General features: G+C 39.2%; 1 protein-coding gene and 1 long non-coding RNA gene across 5 annotated transcripts in view; one reads left to right on the top strand and one right to left on the bottom strand.

Annotated features, from left to right (window-relative positions):
- The window catches only part of LOC137169482 (uncharacterized), a 118,493-nt gene extending 106,714 nt beyond the window's left edge, over positions 1-11,779 (bottom strand). Inside the window, exons 1-2 of the long non-coding RNA XR_010924464.1 lie at positions 11,671-11,779; positions 10,392-10,766 (exon numbers count right to left, since the gene is read on the bottom strand). This is a non-coding gene — a long non-coding RNA (uncharacterized lncRNA). The remainder of the gene's footprint in view (positions 1-10,391; positions 10,767-11,670) is intronic.
- LOC137169470 (uncharacterized) overlaps positions 1-22,891 on the top strand; it is a 125,914-nt gene extending 103,023 nt beyond the window's left edge. Inside the window, exons 18-25 of one of the 4 annotated variants that reach the window (XM_067572684.1) lie at positions 14,759-14,872; positions 15,218-15,296; positions 15,479-15,707; positions 15,984-17,787; positions 18,735-18,908; positions 19,103-19,276; positions 21,439-21,485; positions 21,714-22,891. In XM_067572684.1, coding sequence (XP_067428785.1) covers positions 14,759-14,872; positions 15,218-15,296; positions 15,479-15,707; positions 15,984-17,787; positions 18,735-18,908; positions 19,103-19,276; positions 21,439-21,485; positions 21,714-22,303 — 3,211 coding nt within the window. In that variant the 3' untranslated portion in view covers positions 22,304-22,891. Of the gene's footprint in view, positions 1-1,426; positions 1,474-1,701; positions 2,868-14,758; positions 14,873-15,217; positions 15,297-15,478; positions 15,708-15,983; positions 17,788-18,734; positions 18,909-19,102; positions 19,277-21,438; positions 21,486-21,713 lie in introns of those variants that run through there. The other 3 variants (XM_067572686.1, XM_067572685.1, XM_067572688.1) reach the window with 3 other exon arrangements.

Genomic DNA, 22,891 nt, shown 5'->3' with positions numbered 1-22,891 from the left:
TCTCTGCAGGCCCTTCCATTTTTGAGAGGTGTAATTTTTAGATCATAAAATATTGCAAATTAGTAATTATAGTGTTATCGTTAAATCAGGACCTGCTGGGTCCTTGGTTGCTCATAGAAAACATACATGGCACAAATAAGTAAATCAAAATTTGATTTGTGGTGACTGGGACACCCCCAGGTGATGTCATCATATCAACCAATAAGCGCAGGTATTTCTTCATGCTGTGGGGCACGCGGGGTTCACGCGGGGTTCACGCAGGCAGCCATTATAGAAAGTTTTAAAGTGACTGGTGAGTCCCGCTGTATTAATTATCTATAGAGTTGATTAAGATTGAGAAATATGGCCTAATTTCTATCTTTCAGAAAATCTTTCCTTTATTGTTGGCTGATAGTTGAGCATCATGAGTGAACGTTTACCATCGGAAGACCAGCTTGGCAGTTTAGCTAATGCATGTGTGGGAGAAATAACGAGGTTAGCATAGTTTCAGCTTGTTGAGCCGGTGCTTTGAGTTCATGATTTAACAGGTGTCAGAAGGTGATTTTGTAATGGACTTATTCTTAATGACGTAGTTTTTATATTGTTTAGATGTTAGTTGTTGGTGATGAGTGCACTTCAGCCCCTTTTACACAGCCCGTTCAAAGCGGGAATACTGCGCCTGTAATCCGCCTCGCTGTTCTGTGTGCCGGCACGGTGGGACCAGGAGCTGACGCTGTTTTTTTAGCCCGTATTCAGACCACATCAGGCGGCGTACAGCTGCAGGGTTGAGGAGGTGTGTGGGGATGCAGGTGTGTTTGTGCTTTGGAAAGTAACCGCTGTGAAACAATCAGAAAATAACGTTTTAATGATCTGATTCACCAGCTTCCTCACTAACATTACTAGTGCTCCCTCTCTCCATTCACTCTCTAGCTCACTCGACCACAGCTGCTCTCTCTCGCTCTCTCTCTCTCTCTCTCTCTCTCTCTCTCTCTCTCTCTCTCTCTCTCTCTCTCTCTCGGAGGCGGCTTTATGCCGGCTTTGTGTGGTTCACTGTAAACAAGCAAAGGCGGATCCCCTTTATGGCTATAAAGCGGGTTCTCTGTATAAAAGAGGCTGTGTGTGTGTGTGTTAGTGTGTGTGTTATTATTGTTATTGTTATTATTATATTTTGTATAATTGTAAATTCAAAGTTAATGAATGAGCAGATGCATATAATTGCATTAAAATGTTTTGCTGTCTTATATCTGCATTTATTCTCTGATTCCTTAATTTTCACCTTGAAGTAAAGTCTCCTTTAATATTGAAGTCATGACAGGCTCTATCCTCAGCACAACATGCAGAGGTCAATATTTAATATTCTGATTCATCATGTCTGAGGACATATTTGTACATCACAAAGGATGTACAAATGGATAGAAAATCATTCTGACTGTGTTTCTTCCTCCAGGTTGGACCATGGTAGAGAGCTCAGGTCAAGACTTTATCTGAAGAAGTGTAAGTGCGGATTTAATTTGATTCATGACAACTAAACAGCACACAGTCAGTTTCTCTTTAAATACAAAGTTGGTCTTTGTGGTTTTTATTCATTAAAACATTACTGACAAAATGTGTCATTAAACTTTATAGAAACGAACAACAGATCAGAACTTAAACAGAAAATAAATCCATCAGGTGTGTCAGATGATAAACTGCTGCTGTGTTGTTTCTTCTTCTCTTCATCAGATTTCTGTGAACTCACACTGGACACAAACACAGTAAACAAAAAACTCAAACTGTCTGACAACAACAAGAAGGTGACACATGTGAGAGAGAATCAGTCATATCCTGATCATCCAGACAGATTTGACTTCTGGGCTCAGCTGCTGTGTAGAAATGGTCTGACTGGGTGCTGTTACTGGGAGGTCGAGTGGAGAAGAAGAGTTGATATATCAGTGACTTACAGAAGAATCAGCAGGAAAGGATACAGTTATGACTGTGTGTTTGGATGTAACGATCAGTCCTGGAGTCTGAGATGCTCTGATGGTGACGGTTACTCTGTCATTCACAATAAGAAAGAAACATCCATCCCCTCCTCCTCCTCCTCCTCCTCCTCCTCCTCTGTCTCTAACAGAGTAGCAGTGTATGTGGACTGTCCTGCTGGCACTCTGTCCTTCTACAGAGTCTCCTCTGACACACTGATCCACCTCCACACCTTCAACACCACATTCACTCAGCCTCTGTGTGCTGGGTTTGGGCTCTGGTCTCTTGGTTCCTCAGTGTCTCTGTGTCGTCTGTCTGAGGAAGAGTCTCCTCCTGTGTAGACAAACAGTCACACTGCTGACTGAAGACAGCTGCTGAAATCACTGTTCACTCTGTTCACCAGTGAACAACAGAAACTGGAAGTGACAGCAGCTTCCTGTGTTTAAATGTTGATGGTGGACGAGGTTTCACTCTGGCTTCATTTGGATCACTGACTGTGCTTTAATGTCAGAATATTGTTTCTATTAGAAGTAGTGAAATGATCTCCTCTGGGCTGAATTTATGTGTAAAAACTGTGTTGACTCTGATTGACTTCAGTAAAGTTTTCTTGGAGCAGCATCTAGTAGCTGTTAGTGGCTGTTAGTTATTCCATTTTATCAGGATCTTAAAGTGAAGTTTTTCCTGAAAATGTCCAGCAGACATCCCAGTCTGTTTGACATCAGCTCAGTTTGTGTTAAATCATGAACATCAACGTATGTTTCTATCTGATGTAATGTGTCTGACATGTATGTATATAATAACATGTATGGGTTGCTTTCCTTTAGTTTTTCTTGCCTCTGCAGGTGATGTAAATATTGTCTTGTAAGCTCATGTTTGCTGGGCAGCTTTGGCTGTTTTACACTTGAATAAAAATATTCATTCACTACTTATTCAGAGAACATCACTTGTTTTTTACATCGATGTGTAATGTTATACTACTTCTACTTCTACTACACTACTTGTGTTTTTCTCTCATTAGAACATTTATGACAGAATGAATTCAGCAAACATGATCTTTACAGATGTTACATATATTTCTCATATTGTGATGTTTTACAGTCCTTCTTTATTTGACATTGTTGTTTTTAATCATTAATTAATGTTTAAGATAAAATGAACAAAGAGAAAAATAAAAAGAGTCTGTCAGGCGTCCAATACGTTTTCTCAGGAAACAGGACTGAGTTCACCTGTACTGAAACATCTGGCCCAAGTTTCCTGTATGTTGGTTAGTTTGTGGTGATTTGATGAAACACAGCTGTGTTTGGGAAGTCGCACCATGTGAGCAAAATATAACCTATAAAAATAATCAGAGCTCTTGATGCTTTACATCCTTTTTAAATGTGACCGAATCATTAAACATTTAAAGATCAAAGAAATACAATTATTCATTAGAAAATTTAACTATTTTTTTACTTTAAGTTTTACAATTTATAATTTAAAAGCAAAGTAATTAACTTATTATAATGAAATTACAATTAAACATGTTAAAAGTCTTTAATTTAGTTTCTAATAATTAAAGTTCCACTTTCCACTATTTTAGGAACCAGTGATGGAGACATATCCACGGCCACCAGGGCCCCAATTCATCAATATTCATATTTATTTAAACATGTTTCATTTTCAATAGAATTATAACAGGAAGTTTAGATTTTACAGTTAAAATATTCAAATATGTCACTAACATCATGCAAGTGATAATAATAACTTTATTTACAACATGTTTATTTACAATAAGTACAATATAAAATATTAATATAGAAACACTATAGAATATTATATTATAGAGTAATATTGTAGAATGATTACAGATATGTTATATAAATACAATGGAAAAGGAAAGTAGGCTGCTGTAAAGTCCAATAAAACAATAAAAACCTAAATCCTTTTTATTCATTGTTAATTGTACTTTGGTCATAAGAACTCAGCTGCCCATCATAAATTAAAGTTCATTAATCCAACATGTTATATCCTGTATATTCATATCATTAATAATAATTATAATAATAATCTTTATATCTGTTTTCTAAACAAAGTTCATGTGCTTTAATAAAGTTAATAATATTAGTGCAGCAGCTGTTCAGGCTGATTGATGCTTCAACACATAGAAACATGAATCCAGTTGATTGAGGTGTGAATGAGTTTAAACAGCAACAACATGAAAGAAACTAACAGTCTATTAAACACAGATGTTCACAACTGTAACAGTGAATCTTTTCTCATTTCAAGTAGAATGAAGCTGCATTTAAAATAAAATACATATGTTGTGGCAGAAAAAGGTGGATCATAGAGGAATCGGTTGGTTGAGACACAGGTGTCAGATGGGGAATCTCTTTATTCACAGCAGCCTACTAACAACGTAGTCAGAGATATCTTTCAACATTACAGAACATGACATGCCTTTTTTATACTGAAGACAGGCTGTGTGTGTGCATGTGTGCAGGTTGGGTGTCCTGTTTACCAGACTCTTTGGCTACCCCAAATTCTAAAGAAGGCTGGGACATTTCTCAATTTCACTTATCTTGGACTTTGACCAAATGTGAGTGGGCGTCTCTGCACTATGTGTGTGTGTGGGGGGGTACTTCGCCCCTTTCCCAATATTCCAGATGTCTCCTGTTTGTTTGTTTGTTCAGCATCGGTCCAGGTCATAGTGAGTGGGGGTGAAAAACCTTTCAGAAGGAAAATTATCCCATGGCCTCTTCCCCAAAGGCGACCAACTTCTCAAGTCAAACCTTGAACCATGAACCATCCACAACACATTTTCATAATAACTCAAACAGTGGTTCATCAAATTAAGTGGATATGACAGGACAATTTATACTGTAATTACTTAAAAGTGCTTAATTCAGTGTATTGTGGTGCAATTCAGTCCACTGAGTCCATCAACAGGTATCAAGTCAAAGTCCCTCCTGTCGGGTTCCTTTCCATTCTGACACCTTTCCCTTAATACCTGAGTCCCTCTTCTCACCGTACTCAGAGCTCATTCTCCTCTTGCTCTGACTCATCCTCAGGATCATTGGCATCGTTCAAAGAATCAGGTATCGGGAACAAGTCTGCGTCCCCCAGTAGTCCTTGGACCACTGGGCGCATGAGTCATTTGTTCATTTGCCAGTACATTTACCATCCGAGCTCCCTGCAGGCCCATCATTATGTCTGTTTGTCTGTCCATTGCTCGCAGGCACTGTCTCCTCAGCATGGGAACGATGCAACATGTCAAAAAAGAAACCATAATTAGAACTATGGCAGCACTCATGGCTGCCTTGGCCAAAACGGCTCCCCATTTCCCTAAAATTTGGTCTAGCCAATCCAGAGACAGGCTACCTCCCCCACCAGCATTCCCCCTGATCTCTACTTTTAACTTTTGCAGTTTCATCATGGCCATTGTGAATGATCCATCAGCATTTGTATTATTTGGGATGTATGTACAACAATATTTTCCAAACATTTGACAAAAACCCCTTCGTTCTGCTGTCATCCGTTCCAAAACTTGTCTGTTTTGCCATGCTACTGTAGTAGTCACATGTAACTGTGCCCCCAATGCTCTAAACAACTCACTGCTATAATTAGTGTACCTCTGTTGGTTGTAGTAAATATACTGTGAAACTGGTGTGGGAAATCTGGTGTGGGCCCTAGCACTGTCTGGATGGATGTGTCTGTTTTTGCATCGTACTCATCTGAATCATTGAGAGTGGCTCCCTTCATGGCCTGCTGCTCTCTTTCTGGCGTCTTGCTATTGCTTGGATCTTCTTGGGCCTGACAGGGGCTGACTGGCACTGGCTTCATCTGTCCCAGATTGCAACTGTGTAAGGTCCTTCGCGCCTGGGCTCGTGCCGCTTTCGTCAGCAGACCTTCACGTACACCTGATCTCCTGGCATCACCGGTCGGACCGGATCCTGGTCCTGGTTGGTCTCTCAGGCTTTTTCCTGCAAATATATAGCGATAGCTGCATGTGATAGCTCATTAGCGCTATTGGGAAAGCATCAACCCAGTTCAGTTTAATAGAAGCAAGCACGTATTTTATTCAGCTTTGCTTTTAAGGTTCCGTTGATTCTTTCAAACACTCCTTGACTTTGTGGATGATAGACAGCTCCTAATCTCTGTTTAATCTTTAACTGTTGCAACTCTTATTTTCTTTATTTGCTTTAACACCTCCCCCCTGGCACAGTGATCTCCACTGTGCCCTGTAGTTTTCACCTTCTTCTTTGAACATGTTCAAAATTTTTTATCTCAAAATCTCTTTTCACTCACCTTTTCTTACTTTTGTCTTTTATTTTATGGTCTTTGATTCGCCTTTCCATATCCTCACACACTGTCACATCAAACGTGCCATCCTTAGGCCAGGCTGAGGTCATCCCTTTTGCTTGCTTCTCCCATTTTTCAGAAATTTTTTTAATTTGTTTTAAGAGCTCTGGGTACTTAGTCCCAATCAAGGCTGTTGGCACGATACTCATATTGCTATTGGCACCTTTTAAACTGATCTTCTTCTATGGTCACTTGGATTAAAAAACAATTAATTTCTCTGTGCAGGACTCAGGGTGAGCACAAGGGAGGGGGGACTATTTTTAACTTTCTGGGTCTGTGTACTTTCCGGGCCGGTTGCCAAACTATGAGTCAACTGTACTACAACGTCCATGCACGCCTTACTCACTCCCACTGGCCCTTCACACCAATCACACTCGTCTTCTTCAGTCATTCACACCTCTCCTTTAACTCTTTAACTTTTCTTTAACCCCTTCAATTCTGACTTCTCAATTTTAACTGCGCAACAACAACTTCTCTATCTGCGCCACAACCTGCCCTGTTCCACTTCAACCATACAACACTTCTCTCGCACCCATGCACTTACTTCCAACTTTGCAATTCAAACATACATTTACACATGTTCTTCAGAATAAACACACATTGCAGATTTACTGGATAAAACAGTTTGCATAAACAAAGTGTTACGTTTATGAGATAGAGCAAATTAATTAAATTTCACTTTATTCTGTTTAAGAATCAACGGGACCCATTAAGCTTTGTGCAATATGCAATTTAAAACTCTCACACAGCGCTTCACTGTCTCTGATCCTTTTTCTTTTCAGACACACTCACTTCCATTCAGTCACACAAACAGATTTTAACACACACACCATCAGTCTGAGTCAGGTCTGGTTAGTTGTCCTCAGTCAGGGAATGATTTTATATAAACATTTGTTTTTGTTTTGTTTTGTGTCCTTACTCTCAGGGGTTTTTTGTTTTGTTTTTTTTTCTTTTTAAATCCCTCTAGGTTGTTCAGGGGATTTATGGAACTGGATATTATCTTCAACCGGATAATTTATTGGGAGTTGGAATGACTGGCTGATCAGACCAGTCTCTCCAGCTTTGACCCAAATTTTCTCCTGTGTGAACTTTTGTGAGTTGGAAATTAGAAGGTCTGGAATTCACTCTTAGCTAGAAGTTATACACAGATATTATGACTATTCCAAAGTATTGATTAAAGATCGCCCCAACTAAGGCTGAGGATCTGACAGATTCGGAGGAGATTGAACTTATATGTCGCAGCTTAGGTGCTTTTTTGCACTGATGCATCTGATAAGTTTGGTTTACTCCTTGACTAATGGATGAGATGTGACTCTCCTCCACATATATTTATACTAAGTGAGTACACTTGGGTTAGGGTTTCCCAGTTAAGAGTATTGCTGCCCAAAAGACTTCCCCATAGCACCACTACCGTATCCCTTTTAGTTCCTCAGCCTGCGGTTATTGTACGCACACATCCAGAGGGCCCTGGCACTGGCTTTTCACTACATCACAGCACTTCACAACACACTTATTTTCCACAGCATACAGCTCGAGCATCTCCGGCTCCGTTCTGTGCTTGGACAGCTCAACTTTCTAACATACAATTGGGACCCAACCCGTCCCTCGTTTTTTTTACTTGTTGGAACAAACCTCACAGAGAAAAACGTCGAGAGGTTGAGGAGAAGAAAATGTTCTTACATGAGATCTGATATGAAGAGTTTCAGGACTCTTCCTCCATATTATCATCAACTGTGTTCCTACAATCATCAATTGCACAATTATTCAGTCTAAATAAGTGTAAACTCAGACCTGCTGTCTGTCAAACATCTCAGCTACAGTTTGGTTTCATTGACAGAGGTTCAGTCCTGTAGACGCTCTGCCGTCTCATATTTTATCTGTAAAAGGTTTGTTTCTCTATATTATCTCATATTATCCTTTATAAACTGCCCTCTAGTAATTATAATCTCATCATTTTAACTTTAATGACTTTGTGTTCTTGTATATGTAGATGTCTGCTACTGTGCACAATCTTATCTTTAGTTTTCTCTCTTTCATCCTTTGAATGTTCTTTCTCCTTTTCTAACGGAGTAACGTCTGCCTCAGAGACCCTGTTTCAGCCCCGATGATGGTTTCTCCTCTTCATCACATTATGCTCTTGTTTCTGTCTTTATCACTTTGTATCTTTTGCATTTGTGTAAACAAATAAAAATCTGAATCAAATCTAAAGTGTGAATCTGAAAAGTGTCTACAGATCAGTGCAGAACAGTAAAAGTGTGACAGAAATAAAACTCTTGATTTCAGTCAGTTTCCTCTGTAAACATCAGGAGGTGAAACACCTGAAGTCATGATCCACCTCACCTGGATTAATGAGTGTGTGTGTGTCTACAACATGTTCTTTCAGTCATGTGACCTGAACGTCATCTGGACGAACATCTGATCGTTTATCTCAATATACTAATGAGGTGGGCGGGGCTGTTGTTAATGATCATGTCTCAGGTGATTATATGTGTATTAATACTAATGACGACCGTTCATTTGACTGAAATCTGCACATGAACGAACAAATCTTCATCAGTGACTCTTTAAAGTGAACTGACAGTGAATCATCGTCATCATCACTGACTGAATCAGTAGATATTGATCTGTGTTCGTTTCCTCGTTAAAGGTCAAGGTCACTTTTAACGTCTTCCTCAGCAGAAACTCTCAGAAACATCATGATGTGATAAATAAGACAGCTGAGCTTAGTTTTATTCTGTTCTGAACTGAAGCAGAGCTGCACATAAGCATCATTTTATCAATTAATAGATCAATAATTCTCTTTTCAAAATGTCAGAAAATAGTGAAAATGTCCAAAACCCCAAAATGTTCAGATTACTGTCATGTATGATGAAGAAAAGCAGTAAATCATCACGTGAGAAGCTGAAACCAGCAGATTGTTGCTTTAAAAATGACATAAAGTTAATTTTGTGTCGATGGACTAATTGATTAATGATTGCAGCTCTAAACTGAAGGTGACAGTTTGAAGTGAAGACAGAATCAGCTGGACGTCGGGACATTTGAACGGTGATGCGTTCACTTAGCTCAGGAAAAAACAGTGACAAACAACATTCAGTGATCATCAATCTTTGAAGTGAACAAAGTGATTCCTGATTTCCACTTTTATTTTCAAGCTTTGATTCTTCTGCAGATTATTGAAGAGTTTCAATTTACATCTGAGAAGCTGAAACCAGACAAGATTTAACATTTCTGCTTGATCAATAACAGTTTTCTGTCAGACTAATAACATGGACGGCAGGTTTCAGGTCATGTGAGCAGCTCTTCTTCATCATCTTCATAATAATCTGAGCTGCAGATGTTGAACGTGTCTCTGATCAATAAAAACAGAAATATAAACATCACTCAGCTGCTCCGTTTCAGTTTGTCTGCACGTCTCTGATCTGGTGAAAAATTTTTTTTTTTTTCAGGATTTTTTAAGTGTTTGTTATTGTCGTACTCATTTCGGCCACAAGAGGGCACAAGTTCACCACTACCATGTTCTACTAGGACTGAAAGCGCTCATGTTTTCTTCCAGGTGAGTTCGACAAGCTCTAAACACAAGATACATATATGTACGTTATGTAACATTACTGTCATGTCTTTCTTTTGGACAGAAAAAACACACAATAAGTTTTAAGGGTTTTAAACAACAATGACGAAATCTGATCTTTTTTTCACCTGTTCTTGAGTCATAAACACAGGAGAGAAAAGAATTCAGATCAGACTTACTTCAATACAGACCAGAGCAATGGGAGCATTGTGGGTAATGTAGTGACTCTGTTGTTGACAGGGTGGAGGTGAGAGTGACCTCTGACCTCTGAGGGCTGCAGGTCTGATTCTACTGACTTTATTCACCAACTAGTCCAAACTGAAACACGTCAGTTTATTTTATCATCAAATCAACTGAAGTTATTAAAATTAAAACATTAAATTATAATTCTCTGTTAGAGAATATAAACTAAAGAGTTTCACATCTTTTAAAATAAGATAAAAATTGTCTTCTTCTCTAAGCCTCAAGTCTCTCAGTGTGCGTTTCTATGGCAATGGCTGACTGAGAGCCGGTGTCGCTAGGAGACGACAAAACATTCATCACTTACAGGACTGATTGTGTCGATGTGGATCAGTGTTTCCCAAAGTTCAATGTCACAACCCGGCTCAAGGCTGGACAAAGGAGGGGAGACCACACATGAGTTGTAACTAAAAATAGATTTATTGTACATAACTTAAAGATAAATGAAACTAAACACAACCAAAATCAACATGGTGGAAGCCAGAGGGGAGAGGACAGCCTCCAGTTTATATAGAAGCTGGTCTGTCCAGGTGAGCTGAATCACCCTGACGACCAAACTCCGCCCACCAGGCTCCTGCAGGTAGAGGACAAAGAGTCTGTCCAGAGAGGGTCGTCACACCAAGATGACATCCTCAAATGTCTTGTTTTGTCCACAAAGATCTTCAGTTTACTGTCATAGAGACTAAAGAAACCAGAAAATATTCACACTTAAGAAGCTGGAATCAGAGAATTTGTTCTGAGGGACCAATCAGAACACAGTAGTCAGTCCGAAACAGTTATACAGCAGCAATAATCAATAATCACTCCAAAACATAACAACAGGCCTAAATATGTCTCTCTGTGATATTAATAACACGTCTGAAAATACTTTGACTTCTACTAAAAACAGAAGTCTGTTTGTTCATTAAATGAACTTTTTAAGCTTCAGTTCAGTTGTTTCTGTTTCCTCTTTAACACTGAATCCTTTTACATTGTTGCTCAGATTAAATATGTTCATTTGTAATTATTAAGACATGAATGTGTGTAAATCTTAGACATGTGATTCAGTATTGATCATCATTTCGTCTGTTTATAAACTGTCCCATAGTTTGATTAGAAAAGTTACCAGATAAACCAGATTTCTGAAAACAGGAAGTTAACAGCTAAACTAGAACATTTATTAGCTGTTAGTCAGAAGTTAATCTGTGATAAACGTCTCAGAGCTGAACATAAAGCTGCTGATCACAATGTTCGATCAGCAGAGAACTGATCAACACACTGAGGAATAAATCACATAAAGTCTGTTTTTATCCAACCAGCAGCTTCTTGGTTGTTTGTCTCGGAGCCGGATTAAAGCCGGATCTTCCTGTTTCACATAAAGTCTGAACCCGTGTTGTGTTTCTGACACACTTCTGCCGATAAGCGAGTTTCACTTAAAGTCACAAAGTTTTGAATCAAGTTTGTCGAAGCTGTTAAACGTTTCTAACGTGTGTTGAGTCAGTTAGCTTCGTTTAGCTTTAAAGCTACATGTTCATATAAACATGTAAATACACATAAACCGCGTCACAACAACAATATTTAACCAATAAACTGTTTTTATTTCTCACCTTTTACAGTTTTCAGATGTTCAGAAATCAAAACAACATTCAAATCGACCCGCTGTCAGAGCTGCTTTTAAACTTCCTGCGGCGGCTCTGATTGGACGATTAGAAGACAACAATATCAACGTCACTTCCGCTCTGACGCTCATGTTGTCACAGTGCCGCTGCAGGCCGGAGGCTGTACTGCACCCTGATAGTATTTCTATTACACTGTATTTATTATAAAGAATATATAACAGTATTTATAATAAACAGTGTTTATGTGTCAACATTCTGTCTCATTCATTTTATTTCTCTTAGTTTTATCCAGACAGCTGCTGGGTTGTTTTCTTCAGGATGTAATATTTTATATGACTGTACTGCAGTGTTTTCACTCTATTACTGTGATGTATTTATGAGACATGATATATTTATGTGTCATGTGTTTTATGTTGTTTGTCTGTAATCATCGTTGTTGCTGCCGCTCTCAGCCAGGACTCTTAAAAAGAGGTTTTTCATTTCAATGGTTTTACTGGTTAAACAGAGTTTAATGTTTGTCTCCGGTGTGTCTGAGGACACAGATGTTGTAATAATGAATCATGAATTCATCATTACAATAAGGGTTAAAAAAAGAAAAACTTCCTGTCAGTTACATGTTTGTTCCTCTTCTGGTTGGTTTCCCGTTGAAGCTGCGGATTAACTTAATCTTCACTCATCAGCTTGATTCAGATGATTTTCAGCATCTAAAGGTAACGTAACCAACAGTTTCCATCATGTTTGTGTTAAAATGATGTGATAACAGTAGAGATGGTTGTTATAGTGATGAGTTATGTTGATTTGTTGGCTGCAGTCAGGGTGTCCGGGTTCATTAAACAGTCTGAAGTCCAATAATCTGAATTTTAGGCCTTAAAATGTCTTAAAGGTCTTGAAGATTGGTCGTTTTACAAAGTTGCATTAACTTCAGTCTCGCTGTGAAATCTGTTTCTGAGAAAAAAATGTATCGATCCACGCCGTAACAAAACTACAACACGAAACCAACATAGGAGCCTTATCAATGTAGCAAATGCATCGTTATGATTCATGAAGGGCAAAACAAGTAATAAAGATCAGAGATTTGATTGATGGATCAGAGCGAAGCTTCTCCTCACAGAACCAAAGAGTCTGATTAACTAACAGTTAAATGTCGTTCAGACTCTACAGAATACTTTACTTTAGTTTCAGTTCCAGTCAGACTTAAGATGGAATTAATTTTAAATACGAGGACGCATCACTGTGTAATGATCTCTGCTTTCATTATTATGATTATTGTCTCATCCAGAGAGGTGCAGGTTTACTCTGAGGGGGGTCACAGTCAGATCTGGTCTCCACTAAAATGGTCCTTTTAAGTCTCGAGGAACAAAAATCACCTTCTGCATTAAAATAGTTCTTGATTTGAGATAATGTTGGTTAAATAATCTGCTTTTGAAGTTATGATTATTTATTCTTGTATAACATTACAACTATCAGCTAGTGGTGCTATTGAGAATAACTCCCACTAGAACCAGTGTGTAACACAAACTGGTGGGACTGGAGTTCGATAGTTGTTGTGAGGACATTTCATTCATCCAGACTGTTTGTTCTGTGTTGAGTTGTTAGACTTTGAAGGTGGTTTTGTGAGTTTTAGAACAGCAGAACTCAGGTTTAACATTGTTTAACCAGCTTTAATGATCTAAATCATATTGTGATGTTTTGTAAAACTGTTTAATTTATAGAAACTGTTTGACGTCTCTTAACAAGGTTTCACACTCAGTTTATTATGAAAACCTGATGGAAACCTGATGGGGATCCCTGAGACCACATCTCATCAAATACGGGTCTGCAGGCTGATGTGCATCAGTTTACTATTTATTTAATGAAAAGGATCAACTTATTATAACGTGCACAAAATATACTCAAAATAATCACAGCGATCAGGTGTAAAACAGCGGTCAACAAAAAATACGACGACCCGCTCACCCTCTGTCTTTCTTACCAGCCGGCATGCAGGTGAACAGGTGCTTATATTAACTATAGGATACCACCGCCCATATCCATGTGACCTGATTATCAATCACCGTGATCGTGCAATAATAAACAAACCAAAATAACCCAAAATATAAAACAAAAAATTACTACTTTGCAATTCATTCAAACTTGAAATTAATCCATTCATGACTCCTACATATATATATATGTTCAAAACAGGCATGTTTGGTGTCATGGTGGCATTTTGCGTTCCCACTCTTTATTATGGCCGCTGTTTGATTGCAATTCAAGCACAATGGTCTCATATTTCCCTCAGGCAAAATGAACTTGTGTTTTTCAGTCCAGTCATCCTTAAATGCATGTTTTTCACTGTCAACATCTTTTTTTCTTTTTAGTATCGGCTAGTTTTGAACAAGACATTTTATTTTATCTTTATTATTGATGTCGTGGTGGTTGATGGTGCACTGGAGGGCATTTTATTGAAAAGTGTTCCTAATATTTTTCCCCCCTCATGTATGTTAATGAAGTAGACAAAATATTAGGAACACCATTCAATGTAATGCACTCCAGTACATCAACACCCACTACAACCTCAATAATAAACATAAAGTAGAATTTATGGCAGAGCTGTTGTATTGGATTAAATCAGATTGCACAGGTGTTCCTAATGAAGTAGCCAGTTAGTATATATATATATATACATGTACAAATATTCTTTCTTAATTTTTGTGATAGATATGTTCAAAACAGGCATGTTTGGTGTCGTGGTGGCATTTTGCATTCCCACTCTTCATTATGGACACTGTTTGATTGCAATTCAAGCACAATGGTCTCATATTTCCCTCAGGCAAAATGAACTTGTGTTTTTCAGTCCAGTCATCCTTAAATGCATGTTTCTCACTGTCAACATCTTTTTTTCTTTTTAGTATCGGCTAGTTTTGAACAAGACATTTTATTTTATCAACTGCAGCTCCTACAGACGTTGCATTTAGAATATTTACCACAGAAGAAGTATGAAGTCTTTGTTATTAACGTGTTGACAATAACACATTCTTTGTCTGAGAAGAATTATATTGAACATGTGCATTTATCAGTGTTTTGTTTCCATCAGGATCCATCAGAAAAGACAAAGTTACCCTGAACCCAGCTGTGTGTCCATGAAGAGCAACCAGTCTGTGGATCGACCTATTAACTTCAGACATGGACATCAGTCTGCTGATCAGAGGTCAGACTGTAAAATGTTTGTGTCTGTTAATATCTAGCTCTCCTAATAAGTTTGATTGAATGTGGAGATTTATTCTTGACCTTAGTGACTAATACTGTTTTTACACACAATGTCATCATAAATATAAATACAAACACACACACTCCTCCTACATACACTTTTCAAAAACCACAAACTTTATCTGTATAACAGTTTTTAAAACAGAGGTACAAAGTCTTTACAGAGACAAATGATCAGAGGTAAGACAGAACAGCTGAGTGTTTTAACTGGATCCACTGTGATAGAACACAACACCTTTAACACTGATGTCATTATTTATTCTGAGACTTCATCTTTTCTTCACAGAGTTCATCAGCAGAGCTCAGAGGTTCTCAGTGGTCAGTCTGTCCAACAGCATCAAACACACCTGGACTCCATATTTATGGTGTGTAAATGTAAAGCACAGCTACTACTGCTAACTACAACAGCCACAGACTAAATACTAAACTACCATTCTGGTCCTAACAGTCTCCATGCTGCACTCTGTAGACCAGCAGGTTTTCAGTCTGTCACAGATGATCTGATGTTAACTTCTACCAGTTAAATTTACATTTTATTCTGTTCCAGCTGCTGGAGGAGAACATCATCAGTTTTGTGAAGAACGAGCTGAAGAAGATCCATAAGGTTGTGAGTCCAGATTACCCAGAATGCTTAGAGAGTCAGAGTGAGGATGAGGAGGTGTTGGACGGTGAGGACGAAGAGCAGAGGAGGAGCAGCAGAGAGGCATTTCTGAAGATCACACTGCACTTCCTGAGGAGAATGAAGCAGGAGGAGCTGGCTGACCGTCTGCAGAGCAGTAAGAGGATTTTAACAGATTTAACATGATGGAGAGAAAATGGAGGCAACATGGGAGGGGTTTATATTTCAATCTCTGCTGTTAATATGATGCACACATCTGCATCACATCTATGAATTCTTCTGAGCTGAAAACAGTCAGAAACTGTTTGTCCTCAACTGATGAGCTGAATAGATTTCATAGTGGAGGAAAATATAAACATCTGCAGTTTAATGTTTACATTCTACCAATTTACTGTAGAATCATCTGATCGATTTCATTTGTTTGTTCATTCAGGAACTCCTGCTGCAGAGTGTCAATATAAACTCAAGTCTAACCTGAAGGAGAAGTTCCAGTGTGTGTTTGAGGGGATTGCTAAAGCAGGAAACCCAACCCTTCTGAATCAGATCTACACAGAGCTCTACATTACAGAGGGAGGGACTGCAGAGGTCAATGATGAACATGAGGTCAGACAGATTGAAACAGCATCCAGGAAACCAGACAGACCGGAAACAACAATCAGACAAGAAGACATCTTTAAAGCCTCACCTGGAAGAGATGAACCAATCAGAACAGTGATGACAAAGGGAGTGGCTGGCATTGGGAAAACAGTCTTAACACAAAAGTTCACTCTGGACTGGGCTGAAGACAAAGCCAACCAGGACATACAGTTCACATTTCCATTCACTTTCAGAGAGCTGAATGTGCTGAAAGAGAAAAAGTACAGCTTGGTGGAACTTGTTCATCACTTCTTTACTGAAACCAAAGAAGCAGGAATCTGCAGGTTTGAAGAGTTCCAGGTTGTGTTCATCTTTGATGGTCTGGATGAGTGTCGACTTCCTCTGGACTTCCACAACAATGAGATCCTGACTGATGTTACAGAGTCCACCTCAGTGGATGTGCTGCTGACAAACCTCATCAGGGGGAAACTGCTTCCCTCTGCTCGCCTCTGGATAACCACACGACCTGCAGCAGCCAATCAGATTCCTCCTGAGTGTGTCGGCATGGTGACAGAGGTCAGAGGGTTCACTGACCCACAGAAGGAGGAGTACTTCAGAAAGAGATTCAGAGATGAGGTGCAGGCCAGCACCATCATCTCCCACATCAAGACATCACGAAGCCTCCACATCATGTGCCATATCCCAGTCTTCTGCTGGATCACTGCTACAGTTCTGGAGCATTTGTTGAAAAGCAGAGAGGGAGGAAAGCTGCCCAAGACCCTGACTGAAATGTACATCCACTTCCTGGTGGTTCAGTTGAAACTGAAGAACGTCAAGTATGATGGAGGAGCTGAGACAGATCCACACTGGAGTCCAGAGAGCAGGAAGATGATTGAGTCTCTGGGAAAACTGGCTTTTGAGCAGCTCCAGAAAGGCCACCTGATCTTCTATGAATCAGACCTGACAGAGTGTGGCATCGATATTAGTGCAGCCTCAGTGTGCTCAGGAGTGTTCACACAGATCTTTAAAGAGGAGAGAGGGCTGTACCAGGACAAGGTGTTCTGCTTTGTCCACCTGAGCGTTCAGGAGTTTCTGGCTGCTCTTCATGTCCATCTGACATTCATCAACTCTGGAGTCAATCTGCTGGCAGAAGAACAAACAACATCCCAGTTTTCTAAAGTCTTTAAAAACAAACCTAAACTAACACATCTCTACCAGAACGCTGTGGACGAGGCCTTACAGAGTCCAAACGGACACTTGGACTTGTTCCTCCGCTTCCTCCTGGGTCTTTCACTGCAGACCAATCAGACTCTCCTACAAGGTCTGCTGACACAGACAGGAAGTAGCTCACAGACCAATCAGAAAACAGTCAAGTACATCAAGAAGAAGATCAGTGAAAATCTGTCTGCAGAGAGAAGCATCAATCTGTTCCACTGTCTGAATGAACTGAATGATCATTCTCTAGTGGAGGAGATCCAAGAGTACCTGAGATCAGGAGGTCTCTCCACAGATAAACTGTCTCCTGCTCAGTGGTCAGCTCTGGTCTTCATCTTACTGTCATCAGAGAAAGATCTGGATGTGTTTGATCTGAAGAAATACTCTGCTTCAGAGGAGGCTCTTCTGAGGCTGCTGCCAGTGGTCAAAGCTTCAAATAAAGCTCTGTAAGTGGATGGATGACTAGAAAAGTACTTATACGCTATTTGATTATAAACAAGACTAGTTCTAGTATATGGCTGGACTGTGTATGGTCAATGTGTGAAACTGTGGCCAATTTTTTTACAGGCATAGTCAGTGGTAGTGTCTATAATGTGAATTCCTGGATATTAAATGTCCATCTGCAATTTTCTGTGGTGGTCCCAGTAATATTTGTTGCTAAAGTGTACTGAAGTAGCATCACATGACATGGTTAAGCTACATTTGAGTAAAAAAAAAGGTATAAATGCAGTTGTGAGAACATTACTTTCCACTCATATCTTGGGATGTTTCATTTGAAAGATAACTTATTTAATATCAATTGTAACTATTCTGATTATTTTTATTTTCTCTTTCATCTGTTTCAATCTTCGGATGTCTGTAAACATATGGTCTTATTCATATGTTAATGTAGGATTAGCATGCTAAGCTGTGACATCTTTCAGAGCACAAAAACACTGTAAACACACCTGTCACCTACCCAGCACAGTGCTGTCAAACTATAAACACCACTGCAACAACTTATTTTTATACAGTCTATAGGCTACACACACACACACAGCATGACACAGCTATGCTAACAATGCTAGGCATGCTAATTAGCTGCTAGCTGCAGTGCAGGCTGGTAAAATGGATCTACTGCATTTGTTTGTATCCATGGGTTTGTGCTACTGTCAGTGTCAGAGCCTCCATGTGAGGTGCTTGGTAAATGTGTGTTTTTAAAACTTATTTTGGGGCTGCGCTGAGAGTGACATGTGACTGCTACTTCATCACTCAGTCAGTGAGTCAGTGATAGACATTCTGGGTTATAGGGCTGGTCCATGGCAGGTCCAGCCAAAAATATCAACAAACCTTTAATATTTTATGGAAGGGAAATAACATTTCTTTATTATGTTAATCACTCATTCTTCTTCAGGCTGAGTGGCTGTAACCTCTCAGAGAGAAGCTGTGCAGCTCTGTCCTCAGTTCTCAGCTCCCAGTCCTCTAGTCTGAGAGAGCTGGTACTGAGTAACAATGACTTGCAGGACTCAGGAGTCAAGCTGTTGTCTGCTGGACTGGAGAGTCCACACTGCACACTGGAAACTCTCAGGTCAGGATACAGCATCTATAATTTTGTTATCTTGAACAATGAGAATAAAGCTGACTCGGAGAGAGATTTTAACAGTTGATCATTTGCATGCTGCTTTATATTCAGATCAATGTCAATTATTCTGCACAACATCTGTAGGGCTCTGGTACTTATGATTACAAAACATTGTGTTATCAATCTTTTTATATTTCAAGTCTGTCAGGATGTCTGGTCACAGAGGAAGGCTGTGCTTCTCTGGCCTCAGCTCTGAACTCCAACCCCTCCCATCTGAGAGAGCTTGACCTGAGCTACAATCATCCAGGAAAGTCAGGAGAGAAACTTCTGTCTGCTGGACTGAATTATCCACACTGGAGACTGGACACTCTCAGGTATGGACAGATAGGTGGATACTCTCAGGTAAAGAACTTTTAGGCTGAACATAAAAGTTCATTCTTGATCATAGATGTAATAGTGTGAAGGTCATGTAATGTGAGTGAAACCTCTGGAAAAAGCTACTAAGTCGACATAAAGTTATTCTTTTGTTAAACTTTCATGTTCTCATGGTGTTGTAGGAGCGTTAATACTTTATTAATGAATTACCTCGTCATTAGGGCACCACCTCCTTTTTGGTTAGGATTTATTAGTGCCAGGAGGAAGCACTAACCCTTGTTCAGTTTAATCAGTGAATCAGTCTTACAGTCGTAAGTTTTTGTCCCAAACAGTGACCTCTGTTTACTGCAGCTCAAGGAAACAACCAAACACTTTTAGGATAAATGAAGACATTTATTAATAGCTAAACGTCTTGAGGATACATGATAAAGCATAGATAATATAATATATACAGATAATATACAGAACATAATAAATAAAAAGAAAGTAAAATAAATAAGGCCTAAGAATGATAAAAATTAATAAAGAAGTGCGTGAATCAAGGCTTAACGTGTTGTACCGGGGAATGCTGAGGGGAAAAGCTAATTCAACTTCTCTAAATAAATTCTTTCATTTTAACGTTATTCGACATCAACCCTTGATCACAAAGCCATGTTATGCCTTACTGTTGAGGTGTGTCGTCGTGGTAGAGGCATCATCTTGGCAGGTCCAGCGTTGTTGGTGCAGCATTACCAGCGGTGTTGCAGTGGAAGAGCCCGGATCAGCTGTGGGCTGTGGCGCATCTCAGTGGATGCAGAGGTGGTGAATGCCGGTAAAGAATCAAGCTGTTGCAGGCTGCTCTGAAAGAGTCTTTAGGCCGGCTTCACTTCTGGTTTTCAATATTGCTCTCAGAGAGCAGGTTCAGTTTCAAGCGTTCTTCTTCTTCTTCTTCTTCTTCTTCTTCTTCTTCTTCTTCTTCTTCTTCTTCTTCTTTGGGAGCTTACATTCAGGCTTTATTTTGCTTGTAGTAACTTGAGTTAAGTGTCAAATAAAGTTAAGTCTGACTACGCTCAAGTCTTCAGCGGCGTCTACTTCAAAATAAAATACTGTATGTGTTTACTTCATATTAAATTACTATACGTGGAAATACGAGACTTAATGTTACTAATAAAACAAAACAAATTAACTTGTTGCGATAAAAGATTAAATTCGGATACATTTGATTGAAAAACAAATAAAAGAGATGTCTTCAGAATTTTCTTGAGTTCTTGGAGGCCAGCTCAAAGAGGAATCTCTTTGAGGCTGTTTTTATAAGTTAGAATAAGATGGGAGGAGTTTTAGGGGTGTTCTAAAGGGGTTTGCGCCGAATTATTGATGAATATTCAATTTCTTTGTTCTAGGGGCTTTAGGTGTGGCTGGTGGTCTGCAGCCTGCGTCTCCTGAAGTAAAGGAATTTGGGAAAATCTAATTCTGAGTTTTTACACGCAAAAACTCACACTTCAAGTCACTGTTGCCTATTATTTCACATTAAGCTGTAAACACATTCCTGTCATAATGTCCAAGCATTCATGATATTTCTGATTAATAATGGTCCTGTCAGCTTGTATCATATTTGTAAAACCATTAAAGAAACAGCTGAGCAGTTTACACAATTCATGATAAGTCATTTCTTCTAATAACAAACATTAACCTTCATATTAACACTTCACGATGTCTAAGCATACAACCTTCACTGGTCAACTTTCTCAAACTATCTACACATCTTAAACCATCTACTGAAATAAAGTTTAATATTAAAGTGAAAGGAAATAAAGTTCTGCAACACTTATGTGATTAGATTACTTTCAGAAACATATTTAAATATAAGTTGACGTAACTCTTACTTCATGATATAAAAGCATTCAATGTGACTATTGTTTAACAATAAAAGAAAACTTTAAACTCAAATCCTTCAAATATTATCTTTACATTCTGATTATTTTAGAAACTTCAATCTTTGAGCCAAACTACTTGTCTAATTTAACTATTAAAATATGATTGTCTATGAGCAGACAGTTGAGACAGATGAGTTGCAGCCTGTTTCTGTGTCACTCTGACGAACTGAGGAACACTGCTTCATGTTGAACAGCAGTTAGGACTCATGTTGGATAGAAAATCATTCTGACTGTGTTTCTTCCTCCAGGTTGGACCATGGTGGAGAGCACAGGTTAAAACCTGGTCTGAAGAAGTGTAAGTGCGGATTTAATTTGATTCATGACAACTAAACAGCACACAGTCAGTTTCTCTTTAAATACAAAGTTGGTCTTTGTGGTTTTTATTCATTAAAACATTACTGACAAAATGTGTCATTAAACTTTATAGAAATGAACAACAGATCAGAACTTAAACAGAGAATAAATCCATCAGGTGTGTCAGATGATAAACTGCTGCTGTGTTGTTTCTTCTTCTCTTCATCAGATTTCTGTGAACTCACACTGGACACAAACACAGTAAACAGAAAACTCAAACTGTCTGACAACAACAGGAAGGTGACACATGTGAGAGAGAATCAGTCATATCCTGATCATCCAGACAGATTTGACTACTGGGAACAGCTGCTGTGTAGAAATGGTCTGACTGGTCGCTGTTACTGGGAGGTCGAGTGGAGAGGAAGAGTTTATATATCAGTGACTTACAGAAGAATCAGCAGGAAAGGAAACAGTGTTGACTGTAGGTTTGGATATAATCAGTCCTGGAGTCTGAGATGCTCTGATGATGGTCGTTACTCTGTCCGTCACAATAGCAGAGTACCATCCATCCCCTCCTCCTCCTCCTCCTCCTCCTCCTCCTCCTCCTCCTCCTCTGTCTCTAACAGAGTAGCAGTGTATGTGGACTGTCCTGCTGGCACTCTGTCCTTCTACAGAGTCTCCTCTGACACACTGATCCACCTCTACACCTTCAACACCACATTCACTCAGCCTCTGTATGCTGGGTTCAGGCTCTGGTGGTCGCTTGGTTCCTCAGTGTCTCTGTGTCCTCTGTCTGAGGAAGAGTCTCCTCCTGTGTAGACAAACAGTCACACTGCTGACTGAAGACAGCTGCTGAAATCACTGTTCACTCTGTTCACCAGTGAACAACAGAAACTGGAAGTGACAGCAGCTTCCTGTGTTTAAATGTTGATGGTGGACGAGGTTTCACTCTGGTTTCATTTGGATCACTGACTGTGCTTTAATGTCAGAATATTGTTTCTATTAGAAGTAGTGAAATGATCTCCTCTGGGCTGAATTTATGTGTAAAAACTGTGTTGACTCTGATTGACTTCAGTAAAGTTTTCTTGGAGCAGCATCTAGTAGCTGTTAGTGGCTGTTAGTTATTCCATTTTATCAGGATCTTAAAGTGAAGTTTTTCCTGAAAATGTCCAGCAGACATCCCAGTCTGTTTGACATCAGCTCAGTTTGTGTTAAATCATGAACATCAACGTATGTTTCTATCTGATGTAATGTGTCTGACATGTATGTATATAATAACATGTATGGGTTGCTTTCCTTTAGTTTTTCTTGCCTCTGCAGGTGATGTAAATATTGTCTTGTAAGCTCATGTTTGCTGGGCAGCTTTGGCTGTTTTACACTTGAATAAAAATATTCATTCACTACTTA

The sequence above is a fragment of the Thunnus thynnus genome, chromosome 18 (genome assembly GCF_963924715.1).
Source record: "Thunnus thynnus chromosome 18, fThuThy2.1, whole genome shotgun sequence".
In the NCBI taxonomy this organism is placed as follows: domain Eukaryota; kingdom Metazoa; phylum Chordata; class Actinopteri; order Scombriformes; family Scombridae; genus Thunnus; species Thunnus thynnus.
This window is presented reverse-complemented; position numbering and strand designations above follow the sequence as displayed.